This window comes from Anguilla rostrata, chromosome 6, assembly GCF_018555375.3.
Source record: "Anguilla rostrata isolate EN2019 chromosome 6, ASM1855537v3, whole genome shotgun sequence".
Taxonomy (NCBI): Eukaryota; Metazoa; Chordata; class Actinopteri; order Anguilliformes; family Anguillidae; genus Anguilla; species Anguilla rostrata.
The window spans coordinates 7,693,315-7,715,525 of record NC_057938.1 but is presented as its reverse complement, the minus strand read 5'-3'; the positions used below and the strand labels follow the sequence as shown (position 1 = coordinate 7,715,525).

Sequence of the window (22,211 nt, the reverse complement as noted above, 5' to 3'; positions counted from 1 at the left end):
TGCAAAGACACAGGATAGGAACACGGAAACACCGAAATGCCGACGTGCTTCTGAAACTTTACTCTCAAATGTACCGCACTGCTATTTTCGACGCCTTTGCTTTCGGTTGCAAAAACCGCGCAGTTGAACTGAAACGTGGCGGTTAAGCCATTTTAAATCGCTCAGAACCTAAACGGCGCGGCTGGCGTTTTTCTGCCTTTCCACGTTTCGTGCTTTTCCGAGGCGGGCGTGGCGAGCGCGGTATCGATCGGCGGGCGCGAGGGAGCCGCGGCGAGGGCGGGATCGCATGCATGCGGCCGCGGCGGCAAGCAGCTGCAGCGGGGGGGGGGGGGAGTCGCATGCTCCAGACATCTGGTCTCCGGAGAAGAAAAGAAAAAAATCTGAAGAGCAGAGAAAGCCTTTAATTTCCAGTTGCGATTTTTAAATCCTCCAGGAGTTCTGCATTATATTTATGTGTTTATATATATAATTCTGGTGAAACTGAAACCGCAGCGGGGGGAGGTGGGGGGGGGGGGGGCTCGCTATGGATTTTTCTCTTTTGCAGAAGCGCGCTGCGCCGTGATCTTCACAGGAGAACACGTCTCTGATGGAGGCTCCCAGAAAGCCCGCAGCAGCCCCGAGCGCTTTGCGTTTTTTTTCCTTCTTTGGCCCCTCCCCCTCCGCGCGGTTTGATAACGGGAGCTCCGTACGCTATCTCTCTCTCTCTCTCTCACGGGAGAAACTGTACGGGAGCCCGAACAGCTGGGAAAAACCCCGCCCGACGGGGTTGAAAGCGGAGTGAGATTTGTCTTATCTGAATCCGAACCCGAACCGGCGGCGCCGGAGGGGAGAGGAATCCGCGCCGTTAGGGCCACGGGGGTCATGTGACACGCGTCCGAGCGCGGCGTGTCGCTAACGTTTCCGCGGCTATAGGGGCTGCCTCTTTAATGACAGGGGAAACAGATCTCTCTTTCCGCCTCCCACACACACACACACACACACACACACACACACACACTTTTGGTGGAATCGTCTGAAAGGGAAAGGCTGGGCTGGAACTGATAAATAATGCCTGGGTAAAATCCCTGGGTGCGCATAATGCTGCCGCTGAAATGCTGAGTATGATAACTCTATCACTCCTGCAGCTCCTTGGCATTCCAGCAGCTCGTCTACGTGGGAAACGGTGGGCTAGCGGGACAGCATGCTAACATCTGGGGCCGAACGAACAAAGTGCTCGGCTGGGGCTGTTCGTATGGAAAACCCACATCCGGCAGATCAGCCACTCGATACAGTGCATTCTGTGCTCGGCCTGTGCTGGGAGGTTGTAACACGTTACATTAGCTCAGACGGAAGCCCAAGGAAGGTTCTTCACAGGAGCCCACCTATGAGAGTCCAGCGCTCATAAATTTGTGAGGGGCTGTGCAGGGATGTAAGCGCTAGCTCCCGGTAACCCATCCCGCTGGGCGCGGCCCCCTTGGGCGGGACCACTCTGCACACACAAAACACCCGATCGATGGAGAAGCGCTCCTCCCTCCCCAGCCCATTTACGCTCTCCGTTTCTCAACCGTGAAGCTTCGCCGGCGTGACGGACACGCGTTTCGGCCACGAGAGCGCGCACACACACACACACACACACACGCATGACACACACACACACACACACACACACACACACACACACACACACACACACACACACACACACACACACACACACACGCACACACGCGCACACACACACACACACACACACACACGCACACACACACGCGCACACACACGCGCACACACGCACGTGAGCGAGCGCGACACACAGGAGGCGGGGCGGAAGGGGCGTGGGCTCTCACCTTTGACGGTGATCTGGGCGGTGGACTCGATCATGCCCAGCGAGGAGATGGCCACGCAGGTGTAGTTGGCGGACTCGCGAATGCTGGTCAGCTCCAGCACGTTGCGGCCCACGGGCATCTCGTCCTCCTTGGTCAGCTCCACCAGGCCCGCCATCCACTTGACGTAGGGCATGGGCGCCCCCACCGCCACGCAGGTGAGGTTGACGCTGCCCCCCGGCATCACCTCGTGGTTGGTGGGCGGGATGGAGAATCGGGGAGGCACCCGGCGGACTGGCGGGGAGAGAACAAGAAAGCATCGATTAACTTTCCACCTGGTGAATACAAACAGGCCTGCACCAGCCTTCCTGGTGAATACAAACAGGCCTTCACCAGCCTTCCTGGTGAAGTGAATGTAATTAAGGTGATGTTCAGACTGGCGCAGGCGAGGCTGTGAGACAGACAGCACCCCTGGGGAAAAGGCCAGCCTCTCATACGGACCCAAAAGAGCAACGTTACCGGCTTACACATCGGTCCCCGTTTGTTCCCGAGTTTCTCGCCTGTGTCCCCTGGTGGACCCTTATAAATTAGAGTTATGAGACCGCCATGGGGGAGGGGGGGGGAGGGGGGGCCCTGAGCCAGCGTGTGAGAGATTGGGGCGTTAAGGCACCTGGGGAACAGGGACGAAAGGAGCGATCTCTGCGGGATCTGAGAAGCGCTATAACACGGGGGCTTCAGTCTGCTGTGCTCTGCCATCGCTCCGTGAGGCGGGGGAATTTTGCGAAGGCGGTAATAATAATGGCGGATTTCCCCGCGCAGGTGCGCCCTAAACAGCTTGCGAAGGGAGAAGTTTTTATTTGTTTTGGTTCCTCCGCTCCCTCACGGTGGGGGAGTGGCAGGCGGCATCTGGCCCTGCGCAGCGTCGGGGGGGGGGGGGGGGGGAGCTCCACCCGGAGGCCCGGGGCGGAGCTGAAGAGCCTGAGCCTGAGGAAGGCGCTCGCGGGGCGGGGAACCCTGGCCCCCTCTCCCCCCCGCGGTCCAGAGCCACGCCGCGGGTCCGAAGTGCTCGTACCGGGCGGGGCCTGCGGGGGGCGCCCCAGGCGTCGAAATGCAGGTGAGCTGACATCAAAAAAGGGTGTTCCTATGGAGACGCGGACACCTGTTCACATGGTTGAGGGAAAGAGACACACCACAGCTGTTGTGAGGGTTGCTGAAGTACAATTAGAAGTGAAAAACTCCAAAAACAAAAAACAAAAAAAAAAAATGGCTCCCTTCACAGCTGCCTCATTGCGTCCACAGAGTTTTTGAAATAATTTAATTGGAAGGTAATTTACCAACAGGAAAAAAACGGGACTGCGTGTGACAAAGGGCGAGGTTCTGGTCTCGTATTTCTCAGACACTGGGAGACGTCACCGCGGCGACGAGGCTTCTCACCGCGGCAGCACTTCAGAGAAGGTGCCGATTTCGCGGCAGCCCTCTGATGGTGATTACTCCTTTGAGCTGGAGGGGAGGGTTCTGATCACAGGCCGAGAGGGGGGGGCCCGGACCGGTCGCTCGCTTTCGAACGTCACCATGGGAACGGGGTCCGCTCGTCCAGAGCAGCGGAAGCTGCGCCTTTTTTTACTTTCGACGCTCGTCTCGTCTCCTGAAACGCACGGACGCCCCGCAGAATTCCGCTCAGCCGCCCAAAGCGATCGCAGCCAGCCATCCCAAATACCGGAGCGTTCTCAAACGCTCCTCTCCCCCCTCAGCTCATCCCCCAGCAGACAACACCGCTATTTATAAGCTCTGCACTCTGATGGTGTCTGAGCAGCCAACTCCGACAAACCACTGTTATTTTAAATAATAATATATACACAGCATAACACGGTATGAGCCACTCACGGCAAAATGTTACAGCTTAAAGTGAGACAAAAATTAACACGGGCGTCTGGAGCAGCAAAGCAGGGGCCCGTGTGTGCTGAAGAGCAAAAATAAACCCAGATATTCACTTTACTGCATTAAAAATAAGGCGAGAATAGGGAGTGTAAAAAAAAAAAAAAAAAAAAAAAAACCTTTATCTTTTGGTCCTGCTGAGACAGTAGTCCATTATTATACACGGATCACGTAACAGTAATGCTTGTGTCACTTTGACATGCATGTGGTGGACCCCATCGCAGCACGCTGACACTGATATCCCATGCCCACACAGAAATGAAGAGCAATGGGATTTAACGGACGGAGGAATTTAGATGAACAGTAGCAGTAGCAGGAGGCTGCATCTGAACCGCCTCGCGTTGTGGCCTCCCGGGCCTGTTTGATATGGAAAGCACGGCACGGGCCAGGACTTGCTCTGAAACAGTCCCCACAAATCCATTATGAGATCAAATTCCCCAATGTTCTTCCTTCTCGGTTTATGCAGAATGTTGTCACAGCTACGCTTGTTATTCCTGTTTGCCCTTGAACTGAATCCACCACTGTGCAAAAAAAAAAAACCTTCTGATTGCGTGACAGTGTATTTATATTTGTGTGTGTGTGTGTATGTGTGTGTATGAGGGTGTGTGTGTGTGTGTGTGTGTGTATGAGTGTTTGTCTGTGTGTGTGTGTGACGTGGCAGGATGTGTGTGACGTGAATGTTGTGAGATCAAATGTCATATGTGTGTGTGGTGTGTTTGTGTGTATTGTCACGAGTGTATCCTGTTTGCTGTGTCAGGCTGTGTTGTGTGTATAGTGTGGAGTTATGTGGTGTGTGTGCGTGTGTGTGTGTGTATGTGGAGTGTATGTGGGTGTGTGTGTGTGTGTGTTGTGTGTATATGTGTGAGTGTTGTGTGTGTGTGTGTATGTGGGAGTGTGTGTGTGCGTATATGTGTGTGCATGTGTGTGTGTGTGTATATGTGGGAGTGTATGTGTGTGTGTGTAGGTGTGTGTGTGTGTATATGTGGGAGTGTATGTGTATGTGTGTGCGTGTGCCTGCATGTGTAGATGTGCACACATGACTGAAGCACATTGGAAATGCAGGTCAGGCAGACTCTGAGGCAGACATTTCTCTTTCTCCAGGCCCTCAGCTTTAAGGAGGCTCACAGAAGGACCTGCGTGATGCTGAAAGTGTGCCTTTGTGAGGACTAAAAAAGCCTGCAGGGTTTTAACGTGCTGGCAGCGCGGGGCACATCCACACGGCCGAACTTAATCACCGCGCTGATACACAGGGCCAGGCTACCCGGCGCGGACGGGGAAAATGGCCGCCGCGTGACGCCTCTTTGAGCCAAAATGGCTCAGGTCCGCGGGAAACGGCAATCAGCGAAGATCGGCCGGACAATGGATACCTGTCCCACGCCGGCAGGGGAGCCGGCTGGATCTCGGCCCGGTTCGCCGGAGCTCGGCTCGGAAGTGTTGTACCTGAGGGCCCGCGGTGCGCGAGTACATGAGTGTGCGAGCGCGTGAGCGAGCGGCTAAAGCACACAGCAGCACACACCTCTGTTTACCGACAGGCAGCAGGCGAAACGGGCGGAGTTTACGGAAAGAGGGCGCGGTCTGGGTGTGCAGGGTCCATGGAGGGAGCGGGCGTGGGTGGGGGGGGGAGTCACTTTTGGAGCAGAGCACGCGGAGCAGAAACAGGGAAGCGGCACACCACTTACCGAACCCAATACCGCCACCAACAATTCGCTGTGATCCCTCAAAAAAAAAAAAAAAAAGATTATTAACAATAGGAGCGAATTCCATTCCAGAAAGCAAGTCGACAAACAAGTCCCACGATCGGGTTCCTTGTCGCTGTCAAGCGGATATCATTTAAACGCCTTCCGAGTGACAGAACGCTATTTATCTGCCGCAAATAACTGGCCTGGGAAAGATGACTACAGGACTCGTTCCACAGACACTTCTCCTCACAGCAGTTACCATTTCAGCAGACAACCCGTTTCATCAGAACAGCTGAGGGCAGGAGCCCTGCTCATGTACACACTCCCGAGAATACAAATAAACGCCAGTCCGGAGTCCACTGATTCAGCGCCCGACCTGCAGCTGTGCCATTTCCTAAGAACACCCAGCTGACTCGTTTGCCCCCACAACCGAAAAGAACCCAGCGACAGCGCCAAAGCTGCGGTATTCACTCAACGCGACCTCACACCGCATAGCGCTATCCGTGCTGCAAAGCGATACGTAGCGGGGTCAAGGGTCAAGGGTCAAGACCAGCGCCACCCTCTGAATGTTTGCAGGGCGGCTTTCGGGGAAGATCCCCACCCCCGTCTCCAGAGCCAGCGAGCGTAACCCGCCTGACCTCTCGGCCCAGACCTCGAACCCTTTACTAAGAGAGCCGAGCTCTCTGCTTCCGGCGAGGCCGCGCGCACCTGGGGCTCCTCTCCAGCAGAGCCCGCGCCTCCTCCATCTCCTCCTGCACCTCCTGCACCCGCGGTGGGAGACCGGAGTGACACGAGGACACGTCTCAGAGAACCTCGCGCAGCGAGAACCGGGCCGCCCGCATCGGAGGAGCCGCTCTCTTCATGACAGACGAAAATAAATTTAGGAAAAAAAAGGAAGGAAGACTCAACAGGGATATCTGGATTGTGTCACGTACGCACATTTGAATAATCCACCGTTTCTGTGGACGTCTGAACATTTCACGAGGGGTTTTTTTGGGAAGCGAGCAGACGACGTGGTGATTGCTATCGATACCTCTCGTCTCCGTGTTGGCGGCTGAGGCTTGGGCTTTTTGGCTCCTGGCTCCACCGCCAACGCATGGAAGTGACATCATCCCCCCCCAAACCCCCTCTCCGGTTACAGAGAGACGCCCGGAACACGCGCCGCCCCACAGGACTTCACTCATCCCCTTCCTCAGCCATCTGTTTGGCCACGGTCTCCCCCCCCCCGCCAGCCGCTCGTATGCATTTCAGTGAGAGCAGAGGGGGATACTGAGACCTGCGCAGCATTACATCACCTCCACCAAACGAGAGGGGGGAGCGAGGGCCTCACTAGCTGCGATCCTATCCTCCCTCTTGAATCTTTCAACAGCACTCAATTTACTTTGTGCAACTCTGTCCGGCAATTAGCCCCTGTTAATTGGGGCATTAACTCTTAAACACTTTGCGATTTAAAATGTGAAAGGCGAGATGGTGCTTCGGGGCATCAGTGGGGGGGGGGGGGTGCCGACTGACTTTACGCCACAAACACGCCAGACCGCTGCACGGCCCCCCGGTGACGGGTTCTGGCGAGGTGACGCTTTTTGTTTTCGTCTGAATGCAAACAGGAACTTTTTATTATTCCCCAAATTTCCTCTGTGCGCTGACAAACCCCTTCGCTTTACACAACAGAGCCGCCGCCGCAACTCAAGCTCCTCTGCTCGGCCCGTGTCAGAGCCGGCGGGGAGCGGGCGAGGAAGGGCGATAATGCACGGCCTCCCGCTCTAATTCCCCCTCCTGAGAGTGACTCCACACAGGCCAATCAGCAGGGAAAACATCCCGGAGATTCAACAAATCTTTAAGAGCGACCTTTTTGGAAACAAGTATCAACTGCGCCACGGAGAGCACTCCGCTCGGTGGCTTTGAAGTCGGACAAAGATGCCCAGGGTGCAGTTATTAGCGTAAGAAAGAGAAAAACATCGGCGGCACTAGCCCTGCTTTTGTATTTTGCGGCTTGGTTTTTTTTTTTCTAGCTCTGTGATGAGAAAACGGTTCTCCAATGTGAAAATGGGGAAGGAAAAAAAAAATATTTCCTTGCTCGTATTCCCCGCAGAGACGACTCTTCCGGGCTCCAGCCCTTTTGCGCTTCAGAAAACGGCCAAGAAAACTTAGTGCCTAAGTCCTGGAGGATTTCAACAGCACTGATTAAAAATACTGGCCCGGCAGTGTTCTCACGTTCCTTTGTTCTCTGAAGTAAATATGTAGCCCGAATCAAATCCTTCATTCTTGGCTACGCAATTAAATCTACTTCGGCGAGATTAAACACTCGAAGGGCCTTAAAAACACTGCCTCCTAAGCAGGCTCGGGGACCTGAAAGAGAAAGCCCCTGACTCTCACCCGTTCTCTGGTGTGGTGTGACAGCACTGTCGCCGTGGTTACTATGTGAGGAAAGGCACCGCGTTGCTCAGCTGTAATTTGGGACGCAACTGTTCCTCTGGGACAGGGAGGAGCCGCGCCGCAGCGTTCATCCTTCGCCGATCGGCGGATGCGCTCCCGCCCGCGGGAAAAACTAATTCCGCTGGCGCTGGACAGGGGCCGGCTGCGCGCCGAACCGCTCCTGACAGGAAGTCTGACAACAACCTCGCGATAAATCTGCGCTGCTCACACCTCCGAGCAGGCCAGGCCTTTAATTGGGCTCCGAATTAGCCGCTGACTGCTCAGACAGCGGGAAACAGGGGAGGAGCTCGGCCCTGGCAGTGCTGGTGAACCTCGCGGAGCACAGAAACACGGAGGTCACAGACAGTGATGTGGAGCGGGTGAGCAGGCATGGCGGGGGGTGGGGGGGGGTGGACTGTGTACTGTGAGAGACACACAAGGTGGGGGGGGAGGTGGAGGTGGAGCAGGAGCATGGGGGGGGGGAGTCGAACAGGGGGTGGTAGCCTGGGGTTTGGACTGTGCGGGAAAACGAGGACTCATGCAAACAGGCATTCTGAGGCATCGCAAGAGACGGGGAGGGTGATGGCAGTGTCATGGCAGGGTTGTGGTGTGGGAATTTCAGGACAAAGGCTGCACCCCCCCGTGAGGGGGTGGGGACGGGGTGGAGGTGGGGGGACCAGCTGGCCATGGTCCACGCAGGGCATTATGCAGGAGGGTAACAAGTGAAAGGACCAACCTTCGCGCTGATCTGAGTGGTGAGTTTTGGAGTGATAGTTTTGATGGCGGTGTGCAATGGTGGTGAAATGAAAAAAAAAAGACAAAACAGGAAAAAAAAGAAGACAAGGAGAAACACAGAGAGAGTGAAACAGGCCATGATGGGGACAACATTGCTGAACATTGATTCACAAATGCATACACACACACACACGTATACACACATCCAAGCTATACACTGGCACGCTCTCTTATAAACACGCAGAAACACACACACACACACACGCTCCTTCTCAGCCTCACGCAGGCCTCTCACGCACAGCAGAAGCACCGCTGAATAAAGATGGCATCGGACATTCTGTACTCGCTGACACCTCAGCTTCATTATACACGATTCCCACACTGGCAGGCCCAGCCGCTAACACCGTCCAAATGCATTCCGTCCATCGGCTCCTTTACCGCAAAGCCGCTGAACAGGTTGGCGGCTGGACGCGAATACAAATGGGCTCAATGAATTAGTCATTCATTCGACGCTGTATTGAAAACAGACTCTCACCCACGTCCTACCCACGGATCCCTGCTGCACAGACACAAAAAAAGGATGCAAAGACAGCTCTCTCACAAGCGTTAGTTTTGCAAGGTAAACACAGACACGTTGCTGAACACAGTCACATGAATGATTATCTGGATACTGATGCTGGATGCCAGGATATCTGGAGGAGAACCCAGATTATGCGATTTTCAGAAGTGCTCTGTTCGGTAAGCTCCAAACCACAGCACACCAATCGTTGACATGCTGATAATGTATGCATAGTACATTCAGTCAATGTTATAGGCTATACCCTCGCCCAACTCCCCCTCCTCCCAACACGCACTCACACACACACACACACACACACACACACAAGTGCAGACAACCACCCAGGCTCAGCACATATTCCCACACAGACACTGTGACAAGTCACACGGAAAAATGAACAAATGCAGACAATCGCTTACTTCTTCTCACCGCGGGATAAGCTCTTGATGTATGAGCGCGCGCACATACAGTCTGTATATTTGACAGGGCCCTTCCCGTGGTGATTGATTCCTCTGCGAAATGGGGGTCAGAGAGCACCCCAACCCCACATGATGAGCAGCTCAGAGAAAAAAGGCCAGACAGACGTAGGGGAGTAAAAGGAAAGAAAGACAGAGGAGGGAAGATAGAAGGCAGGACAAACCCACCCCACCCCCGCCCCCACCCCCACATCCCAAAAAAGCCTTTGACCACACACGAAGAGTAGGTAGACCAGACATTTTTCAGGGAGTGCTAAAATCTGACAGCATGGCTGTTGAATTGCATCTGAAGAAGGGGGTAGAAAAGTTGTAGGAGTGGAGGAGGTCTTGGCTTTTCTGTCATTAGCTTTTTGGTCGTAAAAATGTAGAGGCAGCCTAATATACACAGGAAGTTGTCCGTGTACAATCTAATATCCAGAGGAAGTTGTCCATGTATACTTACCTTCCTGCTGAGCCGAGCGCCAGGAACTGTCACAGTTAGCTGTTGTACAGGCTTGACATAAATGACAAAGGGCAAAAGCGTGGCTGAATCTTAAAAGGAGGACATTTTAAAGAGAAGGTTGGTTTCCGTTCAGTAGTCTCAAAGACATAATGTTGGTTCTATTTGAAGTCAAAATGCTAAAGAAAAATACGTAATAAGAAATTGAGAGAAATGCGAAATCCTGCTGTTCAAACAACACGCTCCTTCCTACTTGGTGTCACGAGGCCCGTTTTGGTAAGAATCTACGGTGATTCATGGACGTTCGCCGCAGTCCCTAACAGAAATATCAGAAGTTCAGCATCTATATTGTCCGCGCGTGGACATAAAAACACGGTCACAGTGACTGACTGCAGCACTCTGATAAACGCAGAGCATTACGGACTGCTTGTCACATCGCAGATCTTAATTGTTCACATTTCTTGCAGCTGCAGGCCTGCAGGCGTGAGCTGGAAGTTAAGATGAGGGGTGCTAAAAACCTCTGAGGAAGAGCAGAGGCAGTTCCCCGTTCGTTTTTTTACGCTTTCGCAGGCACCCCAGCCTGCCCCGCGCGAGGGGGGGGGGGCCTGGCGCATGCGCTCGGTCCGGATTTAGGAGGGAACGGGCCCCTATCTGCCGCGGTTCCTGGGATCTCCCCGCTATCGGGCTTCCCAGCCCCTGCGGTCCTGCGTTACGCGGGACGTTTCCTCCGCGGCGGGGCACAGGGCCGCTTTCGGGAGGGGCCCGCCGCTCCGGGGGCCCTTTCGCTCCCCCCAGACTGCGGGCTTCCCGTCTGCTGCGCCGGCCTGCCCAGACTTAACCGAAAGCACAATGCGCTTTTGTTCTTTGTCCCTGAGCCAAGAGCACTTCCAGAAGGTTATGTTCCGTTTATTTATACTGAAATGTAGGTTACCACAACACAGAGCTCTTTCTCTCTCTCTCTCTCTCTCTCTCTCTATCTCTCTCTCCCACAGTTGTACGGGTAGACGGTGTCCATAGTTACCATTCCATTCCTACTACGCAGACCAGCAGACGGTGCTGCGGTTGTTCCGCGCCAGCCTGTGGGTGGCATGGCGCGGCGGCTGGAAGCCTCCTCCACAGACCTTAACTCCACACCTCGCCGTGATCACCTGTCGGGGGGGGGGGAACCGCAGCGGCCACGCCCACACGAAACGGCGACGCGTGAGGTTTGGGTTCAAACGAAACCCCGCCGCTTCTCCCCGTATCATTACCGCCATTAGTGGTCTGGAGCGAGTCCAAAACTGCATTCGGGTTTCTTGGTGTTGAAACCCACGAGCCTGGTGATAAAAGACACGGTTTCGCAGATTGAGGTCGTAGATAATTCCTCTCGAGATTATAAACAGTCCCTGTGTAAAGCAGAGGGGACTGCGGTTAGAACTCTACAGCAATGTAAACAAACCGACTGGGCGGAGTGGCCGAGAGCAGGTATAATGCCCTTTGACCTTCCGGGAAGTGAAATGATCCAATCCCAGTGAGCTGTAGCAACCCTGCGCTAACTGACAACCCATTCCGAGAACAGTTTATTTTTATTATTTCTTTGGTCCGGGCGCAGGCACTTTGAGATGTGTTAAAAGTGAGCATGTCATCCTCTTCCCTCTTATTTTAAGCGCAAGGTGACAAAATCGCTGCATGATGTCTGACGCTGAAGTCTGGGAGCCTAGGGCTGTTTTTCTCTCATAAACAGATTCTTACCTTTTTTTTTTTTGAAAACTTCTGCAAATGCACCAAGCCAGCGTTTCTTTTTCCTCCTCGGTATAAAATGAGTTTAAAATAGAAATACAGGCGCACATATATCTCTGTATCCACTTCTGGATGAAAGTGGATGGAAATACTTGTAATGATGATATCTACGGCAATGCCCTGGCATGCAGTGAGATACAGAGGGCCTAATAAACCACTGACATTTATCATTATGGCCGTCTATGGCAGCAGGGAATTTGATCAGATAATGAGTATTCTCATTAACTGCAAACCTCACACGCTATTACTCAGAACAGATATTCTACTTGGCACTTTCATATTGATCTTAGCAGGGACATATATTTCTCTCTTGGTGTTCTGGCAGGTTCATAGGAGCACAGCATTAACTTTGGTGGTGACCTCTACAAACAGAACGGCTATACAGTAACTGTACACACGTGTATATGCGTACACATACAACACGTACTAGACACGTAAACTACTGTATACGGTTAATAACATATTTGTTGCCCATTTCCAACCAATCCAAATAATGAATGCAGCTAAGGTTATCCAATGATGCCACGCAGTCTGTGATAAGTGGAAGGGAGCAGTTCCTTGTTGAAAGAGATGTTAGGAGAGGATGATTCAGAATGAACCCTGCTGGTACAGAGAGAGAGTGTAACCTGCAACCCGCAGGGGGTGAGGGGGAGGCGGGGGGGGGGGGGGAACTCAGAGCAGGAAACACAACAAGGCGGTGTCATATTCGCTCGCCGCCAGACTTCACATGTTCACACGTGTCTGGCTGCAGCCTCACCCAGACGGCACCGTGGCACCTGGCCCTGACCTCAGACTCACCCCGGTGGCGCGCAGAACTCCGAGTCTGCGGCACGGGTCAAACAGGGTGCCGCACAGAACTTCTGCTACGTCACGGCTATCGGACACGTTTAGATGAAACGGAGATAGATAAATAAATAAAACAAAACAAAAAATCCAGACAAAACAAACGTGAGAATGTTGACTTTGGGTGGCCGAATGAGGCTGTTGTTCCAGGAGAAGCGTCCCCGCGGGGGGGTCGGCGGGGAGACGGAAGACAGCGCGGAGGTCAGCGCGGTTCGTTCTGGCGGGACGAGCTCCGTAGAGGCGAAACTGTGACGGGGAACGGGAGGAGGAGCTCCGGAGCGAAGCTGCGGGCGGGCGGCGGGCGGGGCGCTCTTACCTCGCACGTAGAGGTTAGCGGGGGCGGAGTAGCGGGTCCCGGCGCTGTTCATGGCCACGCACTCGTACTTCCCCTGGTCGGACTCCTCGCTGTTCTCGATCTGCAGCGCTCCTGGCGAGGGGGGGGGGGGGTTCGGGAGGAGGAGGGAAACGAGGGGAAAGACAGCACACAGTCAAAGCTCCGTCCTCTCACACGGCTGACACCAACAAAACTGAATGCGCACGCACACAAAGGCACCATATGCTACCTAGGGTGCATTCTGGCACCGTGAGCAGTGAATAACGTAGCAGCACGGTTTACGTGTTTAAAAACACTGAGTAATCTGCGATGGTGGCATTAACAAACGAGTGGAAAATATGGAAAGGCAAAGGGATCACAAATATGAGCTCCCTGAACTAATCAGGGGACTCCTCTTTGACTAATCAGCTAAAACATGCAGCAGCTATGATATGAACAGCTTTCTTGGATGTTGCTTAATGCTAGCTAGTTAGTCTCCAGCACTGGCTACCAAGTAAACACCAATGAAAATCGACCAAACTAGATTTCAACTGAATACGATTTCTGATACGAGAGAAAATAGTCTCTATCCTTGACTATGGTATTTCTGACTATTTTGCCTTTTGTAGAGAAAAACAAATTGTTTTCCAGGGAGCCATACTCCTGCTGAAGGCCTACTCCACATCTTATATGGGGAAATGAGGTATGTGTTCAAACTGAAGTATGGCGCCAAGGATGTTGTCAAAGAAGCACATGGTGTAAAAAGAGCTGATCTTAGCAGCCTTCTAGTCCATCACGCGATGAACAGGCTGCCAAGCATCAGCTGTCACGTTCCAGCGTCCAGCACCGAGCCACCATGTGACAAACACAGAGAGCAGAAAAACAAGGGATTTCACACAGAAGCCAATTACTGACTGAAGTCACAACACAACGGCTGAACAAGGGAGACACACGGTTGTCTACATCTAGACAGTAAACTCTGCATGATGTCTTCCGGATAAGCTCAAGCAAAAGCAGAATGGGACAACATACCCACAAAACAGGAATGACATCATGCTGCCATTATGCAGCGTGATTGGCCAGATGAACAAGGCCACAAATCGCTAATAATTCCATGATTGCTCTTCACTGGCTGTTATTGTGAGCTCTTTTCTCTGTCCCCTTTTCAGGCTATTCAGACCTAAATATAATCAAAGCTGGAAAAATATGTTTTGCTGCCTTTAAACAAAACATAGAATTTACTGACTGCTCACTTATGTGCAATTGTAAAAAGAGCTTGTGGTGAAAGACTGGCTGGTCAATAGTTTTTTTGAAGAAAATAAATGGTGCCTGCAAAAAAAATTGCTGACTGTGACTTACCTGATTCTCTCTCTTAGAAGTTAGAAAGATTTAGCATCTCACCATTTTCTTTCACAATACCTCCAACAGGCCACACAGTTTCACTGCTTAAGCGATCACATGAAAACTAAAACCCAACAAACGGGTAAAAATGACCATGTTGCTCAGACAGCTACACTTTGGAGAGCAAACAAGACAGAATTTTGTAGACACCATGCAGACCACAGAATGTGAAGAACACTTAAAAACAACTGCATTTCAAAATATCCTTCAGTTGGATTTAGGAAATGCATTATGGGGTGAATGGCTAGGTTACAAGAATGCTCAGCGCTGGAACAACGTAACAAAAATTAAGACGAGGCATGATGACACCCAAGATGGATTCTGGCACAGTGAGGGGCTATTACAGAGGAAATTCCGAGCTCCCACCTTGATAGTCCCACTCCAGGGAGACAAGGCGCAAATGCACACACTCACACAGAATGCTCTGTGGGGGACTGTCCGCAGCGAAGCGGTGACCGTGTGACTGAGTGTTCATGAAATGTAATCATTTGCACATTCAGATGGCTCCTCCACCAGAGAGCCAATGAAGAGGCTTCTGGCATGTTTCACAGATGATCCCAAACCCCATAACCTCCTCAGAAGGCAGCTGACCGGTCCACGTTTCTGGCTTGTTACTGCTTTTTACACCTAGTAAATCATGGCCCCAGCATCCCTCCTAAAGGCCAGATCCTTCAGCGTGTGACAGTGCTACTGACAAGCGATTCCAAAGGTCATGAGATATGGTCATGTGTACTGTGGCTTGTGTGCTTCGCGCTCTTCTTCTTTTGTCACTTTGCGATGCGGAGTGGCGACGAACTCCGCGAACACGAGGTTTTGCAGGATCTCACGCAGGCGCTCTGCGTGTACGTAATGAGCGGCAGCAGGAAACCGCGCTGCCCTCCGGCGACTGCTATTAACCCGGCCTTGGTTCCGGGCGATGGAAGGCCGCTGCCTGTTCTCACCTAACCGCCTCCCAATCATTTCGAGGCCGCGTCGGGCGCTGACACGGCCCCCTCACGACATCTATTCTCAGCGGTGTCGCTCACCTCATGCAAATGGAGCCACTTAAATCTGGGCTAGGTGGCACACGAGCCGGCCTTCAGCTAGCGCGCCTGCTCCTCTGCCCCCTGAAAGCTAATTTGCAGCTTGTTTTCCAGTGTAACAGCAGCTAGCGTAGCGTAGCGTAGCCCCCGTCGGAGCAACACCTCAGCGAGACTTCCACGGGTGATTTCCTCTCCATTAGCGATGGCTGATTTGTTTGCCATGAAGGGAATCGACATTCGACAACACAGAACAACAAACGGGGCGTGGGCTAAGGCAGAGAGGAGGTGTGAGGACCGAGAGAGAGAGAGAGAGAGAGAGAGAGAGCTGGAAATGGAAACGGTGGGAGGAATGAAGTGACTCAACATTTGAGGGCAATTTCCAGCACTCTTACCTCTGATTGGTGTACCACCTGGTGAGGTAATTTGAATGCAAATAAAATTGGAGAGAAACGTTAGTACAAAGAGGAAAGAGAAAGGGGAAAAAGAGCAAAAAAAAAACAAAATTACGTAAACAAGAACTTAGAAATTCTCCAGGTTTCCCCCCCCCCCCTTAGTTTGAGTGAAATAAAAAAGAGGACATCATCTCAAATAAAGAGAGAGGCTGCACAGTTTGAAGCAACACTCTTGAGGGGTTAGTAAAGTGTTGAGAGAAAATGTCTACTTGAGTGTGAGAGTCACTGAGCAAACCTGTATATAACCTATAGAGCTGGGCAGACCTGTATATAACCTTCTATTGGACTTTACAGACAACCACTCTCAGCAAATACCTGTGTAGGTTTCCACTGCATTGTTACTGCATTGACAGCCTGCCGGTTGATCAGAAATCATTGCTGATATTTCCAAAGAGTTTGTGACATTGTTAATACAGGGACAGTCTGGTAATATGCAGCAGTGCAGCTGGAGTGCATTGGGATTCATATTCAGATAAATGGATCTTGATAGGAGAAACTGTTCAGAATTGAAAAGGCTCCTAAGTTTGTGTGCAGCCTGCACATTGAAGACGACAGCAGCCCTCAGGAGATCGTCTGAATCGTGTCAGCTCTGAGAAAGACCTCCCCCTAGGGTGGAGAAAACTCCCCATAACTATGCTTTCGGCTAGGAATCCGTTGGCCTGCTCAGCCTAACCTGAAAGAGGTCTTTCTGGGCAGACTGCTATTCAACAAGACAAGGTGTGAAACACACACATTCCCAGCTTCCTCCGGAAACTTCAGTGATTACATTCTTGTCCCTTTTGATTTGACCACGTGCCCCAACTCTCCGGCGGTTGCCAGGGTTGTTGTTTGATCCTCGGGCACTGTGCTCCCTCACAAAAACTGCAAATCCGCAAGCTGTAAGGAGAAGCGTGATTCGCGCTCAAACTGACATTCGGAAGGACGCGCACGGGACTGTAAACCACGAGGGTTACGACCCCCAGTCGACCGAGAGAAAGGCGGCGCGCTTCTCATGAGCGGCACGTCTTCGGCGAGGCCCGCACACAATTAACACAGCTGACCTTTCCGGCCGTGAAACCAGCGGGACTGCTTAAGCAGTTCATTAATTCCCACGTTCCAGGGCCTGTTTTTTCATCTCGGCGTGAGATTTAAGAAATGCAAAGCGTGCCATTATGCCCATTGCAGGACAGGACTTATTCGCCTTAGCGAACGGACCCCGTTCCAGTAACCTACATTCGCTGGAGGTGGCGGTGGGAACAGGTTTTTGTGGAACTGAAGCAGAGCGGAGTTGGAGAGAGACCTCTGGAATAACAAGCGTGCCCCTGCTAAAAGAGGAGGATTTACTGGAGAAAGACGAGATTTAACTCTGTGAAGAGGCACTAATCTGCTCTTTCAGACTCCCCCCCCACCCCCACCCCGCCCCCGCCCCTTCCCTCAAATACTATCAGATCCTGGGGCAAGCCTGAGCCGTTTATTTACCAAGCGCTCCGCGTTGTAAATAGAGTGGGATCGATCACAGTCCGCACTAACACTGCACCGTCTGCAATTAGGTGAAGCCAACTGCATCTTTTTGAGAGGCTTAAGCTTCATTTGACGCAAGAGAGAGTTTTTTTTAACACTGCAGAAACACAGAGGGGGGGCTGGGGGGGGAATTTGTCTTTGCATTTCGTGGGGGACATTTTCATTACTCGACTATTTTTAGAGCAACCTGAACAATTAGCTGTTAGGAAGTTTTGAAATTTTTTCCACGCACATAAACAAGACGCGTGTCAAGTCTGAAAATCACGTTGTGTGACTACATGGATGCACAAAAAGCAAAACTCTCTTTGCTCAGAAATCTCCCCCAACACTGTGTAAGAGATACAGAACATGGACCATACTGTGTTTAGCCTGAGGCGGTAGCAACAGGGGAGATAGGGGATTGGAACTCTGCAGACAGATGTACTATTAAAGCCTTAAAACCATACTGTCCATTATCCTCCTTTAAAATGTGTTGAAGAGAGAACCTCGGCTCTACACCACATTCCCACCTCTCTTCCATTAAAATATTCCTCACCCATCATATGAGGCCTTGGGCAAAGAGCAGAAGCTGTGATTCACACCCCCCACCCCCGCACCCACCCCCACCCGGCCCTTCCCCCCACCCTCCCAAAGGGGGGAACAGCTTCTTCCACTTGCACCTTTACTCTTACACATCTCACAGTTTTGAAATTGTCCCATAAGACCAGCCTGGAAGATGGTATCAAGGTGAAAGTCATGGACAGCTGATGCTAAAGGTCCTTTTTTGCTGCAGGCGATGTGAAACACCGGCAGCCTTATAAAACTGAGCCTATAGCTCTGGTCTACGTTTCGTTTCTACCTGAAAAGGCACCGGTTATCTCTTCTGTCCTCTAACGAGCCTGGCCTATATTAAGGTTTGATGCAAGGACAGCCAGTGAGGCGCAGGTAATTACCGAGGACTTTCAAACACGAGGCTTCGCATCAGACCATCCGCGATATATACGTTTGTGTGAGTTGTCATGGTTACTGTCCAAGCCCATTAGGAGGTGTTCTCATCTGACCGTGTTTTTTTTTCTTCTTTCTCTGTTATGCCCTGCAGGTGAGAAGGCAGAGAGGGGGTCCCGTACCTGATCGCAGCTGCTTGATGCGCCCGTTGCTGGTGCTGATGTCCACGGGCAGGAAGTCCTTGAACCAGGAGATCTCGGGGTCGGGGTTCCCGCTGGCGGCGCACAGCATGGTGGCCGTGCGCGTCTTCTCCACCACCTTCAGCTGGGGGCCCATGTCGATGGTGGGGAACCCGTGAGGGACCTGGTTCTCTGCAACACACAAAGAGAGAGAGAACACACACGGTCAGACTCCTCCCAGACCTGTTCCCCCAAACCCACATTACGTTACATGACAGGTATTTAGCAGACGCTCTTATCCAGAGCGACTTACACAACTTTTTCACATAGCATCTACATTGTATCCATTTATACAGCTGGATATTTACTGAAGCAATGCGGGTCAAGTACCTTGCTCAAGGGTACAACGGCAGTGTCCAACCGGGGAATCGAACCTGCGACCTTCAGGTTACAAGACCAACTGCTTTATGCTACACTGCCCCCCTTCGCGGTGGCTGACGTGACGTCACGCTCGGGCGGTTTGTGGGATTGAGCCGTGAGCGCGGAAGGCTGACTGACAGGTGAGCGTGCGAACGGGGCGGAATGGAGCGATCGGGCCGGGAGGAGGGTTGCCCCGCGCCACTCAGGCGGGACTAATCCCCGGACAGCGCCTTCGCCTCCGGAACAGATCAGCATTGGGTGGGGGGGGGGGGGGGTTATGGTGGGGGCTGCTGGAGGATCCACTGCCTGCTCGGCGCCGGGCTCGGCCTGCCGTGGATCGACTGGAGGGGTAAGCGACCGTGCTAAAGCCTGTGTCAAACCAAGGCCTCCATTTCTGTTGAGCGGATTGGTTCGCCTGTGCAGCCAGCTAAAGTGCAGGCGCTTCATTGGTCCTCTGAGTTCTGTGCGTCTGACCACGGTCCAGTACGGACACATCCCCTGCACAGCAGGGACTTTTCAACATCGCCAGAAACAGCTACTGCAAACACATATCACTTAGCAGAGCTCCAAAAAACACACACTTACATTTTAAACCAAACATGCCAAGGCCAAGCAATATTATTCTTATTTTCTCATTACTGTAAACAGCAGTATCAGTATCAGTTGTAGCTAGTTGGCTCGTTTATTGCAACTGTCTTGTGTTTTTTTTCCCCCTCATTTTTCAGACAGAGAAACAGCTCCTCGGAAGATCCTCCAGTCGTTCTTCATTTAAAACTGCGCACATAACTATGAAGATGCCCCAGGAATCCCGCGCTTAACAATGCATTTTACAGCCCGACTATAACAAGCATTATGAAGACCATGGAAATCTCTATTCTGAGTAAATCATCAAATAAAATTGGCAATTTTCTCATAACAATAAAATGAATAACAGTCTACATCCTCTTCAGCTACAGGTAAGTAAATGCGACAGTGAAATATTAAAGCACGCTGCACTGGCTGGGCAAAAACATGGCGTTTCTGAAACCCGTGCCTGAAATCCCCCTTCAGGCTGGTCTTTCCATTAGAAAAAGGGAGAGACCTAGGGTTGCCAGATGCCCAGATTAAAGGTCTGGTTTGTGGTCCTGACCGGACAATCGGTCGTGCCCTCAGCTCCGCCAGCACCGAACCTCGTTCGCGTTTAAGCTGTGAATCCTGTACCGGGTTTAACACATTTTAAACCCCAGAGAAACCCCCTCTGATCCCCGAGCTCAGCACTGCAGCAGTATGTATGCCCAGGGACAGAACTGAAGAGGTGACAGAGCCCAAAGGCTAATGAGCGCGCGCAATGAGACAGAGGGAACCGGGAAACAAGAGGAGCAAAGGATCCACACGCCGGCACTCCTCCAGTCTCACTGCATATCGAGGGTGAGTGTAAATGACTGGGCTCCTATGTCACTTCTGTAATGAAAGAACACCCTGTGCAGAGTACAGAGCCTATTCCGTGTGTCTGCGTACAGCGAGTCCCCCCGACGGATCGATGGGACCCGAATGGCGAACGCGGCGGTTACGGCGGCGGATCGATGCGCGCTGCACGGCGAGCAGGCCCGGTCGGTAGCGTGCGGACGCCAGAGAGGGATCGATGGACGCGGTATCCACTGCCGAGGGACGCCGCGGCGATCGTTACGGCCGTAACTCCACTCGGGAAAGGCGAACGGCGACACGGCGCAGTGCGTAACGCAGTCGGGAGAGACACACAGGCCCGCTTCGTCGCTGGGTGCTGGGTGACGGCGGTAGCGTGCCAGAGAGGAGGGCGAGCTCGCAGGCGAACAGGAGGGTAGTGGCGAGCGTCAAGTCCGTCGGGTTGCTAGGTCTGAACACAAGCTCTCGGAGACACACACACACACACACACACACACACACACTCCCACTCACATCCACTCTCCAGCGGGATGGACAGCACTGCTGTAGTCAAAGCTGACAGGCTGAGAATGCCAAAGTGCTAACTAAGGCTGCCAGCTCATAAATGTTTTATAAATCTGTATTTAAGAGCACTATATGTAATCAATAATGTTTACAGATCTGGTGGGAAAGGACTAGGCCTACTTCTTTCAACGCTGCTCTGTATACACAACACTAAGCCTCTCACACATATGAACCGACCGAGCGACCCACGTGGATGTCAAGCTGTTAGTGCATTCAGTGACACCTGTTGCCCCGGGCTACAACTGGCCATGCAACAGAGATCAATGGTCTTTGCAGGTAAGCTACCAATATTTATTCAAGATGGAAAGTAACTTAATGACTCTTATATTATGGTGCAATCGCAAACAGCTCAAAAAATGAAACAGCTGAATGAATAGTTTGTTTGGAGAGCCATCAGTTTTGGTGTACTGCCACTAGATTTTACGTACGGATTGCCAGCTATTAATAAAGGTGCCATTATGACAAGCGAAACGCCCTTAAATAACCTGCCAATAGTCCTGAAATTAATTACTGTTGTTTTTTTGGAACACATGCAAGTTAAAATAAATGAATAAAAACATTAAAATGAAACAAGCGAGTGCGTCAATAGAAAAAGAAATCTGAGAAATTTAGCAATTGGAACAGTACAAACCTAGCAATTAGACGAGTACAAATAAAAAGCTTGCCATTATTCCTGCCACCATTGTGCAACAGGGCCCTGTTACAACCATTAATACATTTCCATTTAGCCAACTAAAGCCTACCGCCTGGTATCCCTGCATGACAGCCATCTTGGGTATTGTTAAAAGCACATTCTGCGCTATGCTGACACGATGCAACACTACTAACCAACGTGTGTATAAAGTTGTGGGGAAGGGATGGGAGGCACTCCCTACGGTACCTGATGCAGATGGACCATAAATCCATTGTAAAATGCACAATCCTGCCAGTGAAGTACACATATTTTAATGGATCTTTGGTCTATTTGGATCATACGAATGCACTGAACCTCATGCCTTATGAGGATAGTATTCTGGATAGTATACAGTTTTTCTTCTTTAGAAAGACAGAAGGACACATTTACTTGATCTTGGTTCTGCGTGCCATAAATCAATCCATCAATCAATCAAATATTATTTATATAGCAGATTTTATGTACAAAGGATTTGTCCCAAATTTGCTCCATCGTTTACCCTGGCCTAAACCCCCACAGAGCGAGCCAGAGGCAACAGTGGCCAGGAAAAACTCCCTGGAAGACAAGTAGGAAGAAACCTGGGAAGGAACCAGACTCAGTAGGGGGCCCATCCTCCACTGGCCAGCTCAGGGAGTGGGTTCACAAATAACATAATCAAATCAAGTCTCTGCCTCGGTACCAGGGCATCAGTGCTAAGGGGGTA

General features: G+C 51.8%; 1 protein-coding gene across 19 annotated transcripts in view; it reads right to left on the bottom strand.

Moving 5' to 3' along the window:
* ptprfb (protein tyrosine phosphatase receptor type Fb) overlaps window positions 1-22,211 on the bottom strand; it is a 209,010-nt gene that overhangs the window by 67,050 nt on the left and 119,749 nt on the right. For 7 of the 19 annotated variants that reach the window (XM_064338059.1, XM_064338058.1, XM_064338062.1 and 4 more), the window contains exons 5-9: window positions 18,454-18,642; window positions 15,788-15,805; window positions 12,976-13,086; window positions 8,565-8,576; window positions 1,827-2,096 (exon numbers count right to left, since the gene is read on the bottom strand). In XM_064338059.1, coding sequence (XP_064194129.1) covers window positions 1,827-2,096; window positions 8,565-8,576; window positions 12,976-13,086; window positions 15,788-15,805; window positions 18,454-18,642 — 600 coding nt within the window. The remainder of the gene's footprint in view (window positions 1-1,826; window positions 2,097-8,564; window positions 8,577-12,975; window positions 13,087-15,787; window positions 15,806-18,453; window positions 18,643-22,211) is intronic. The other 12 variants (XM_064338063.1, XM_064338066.1, XM_064338067.1 and 9 more) reach the window with 3 other exon arrangements.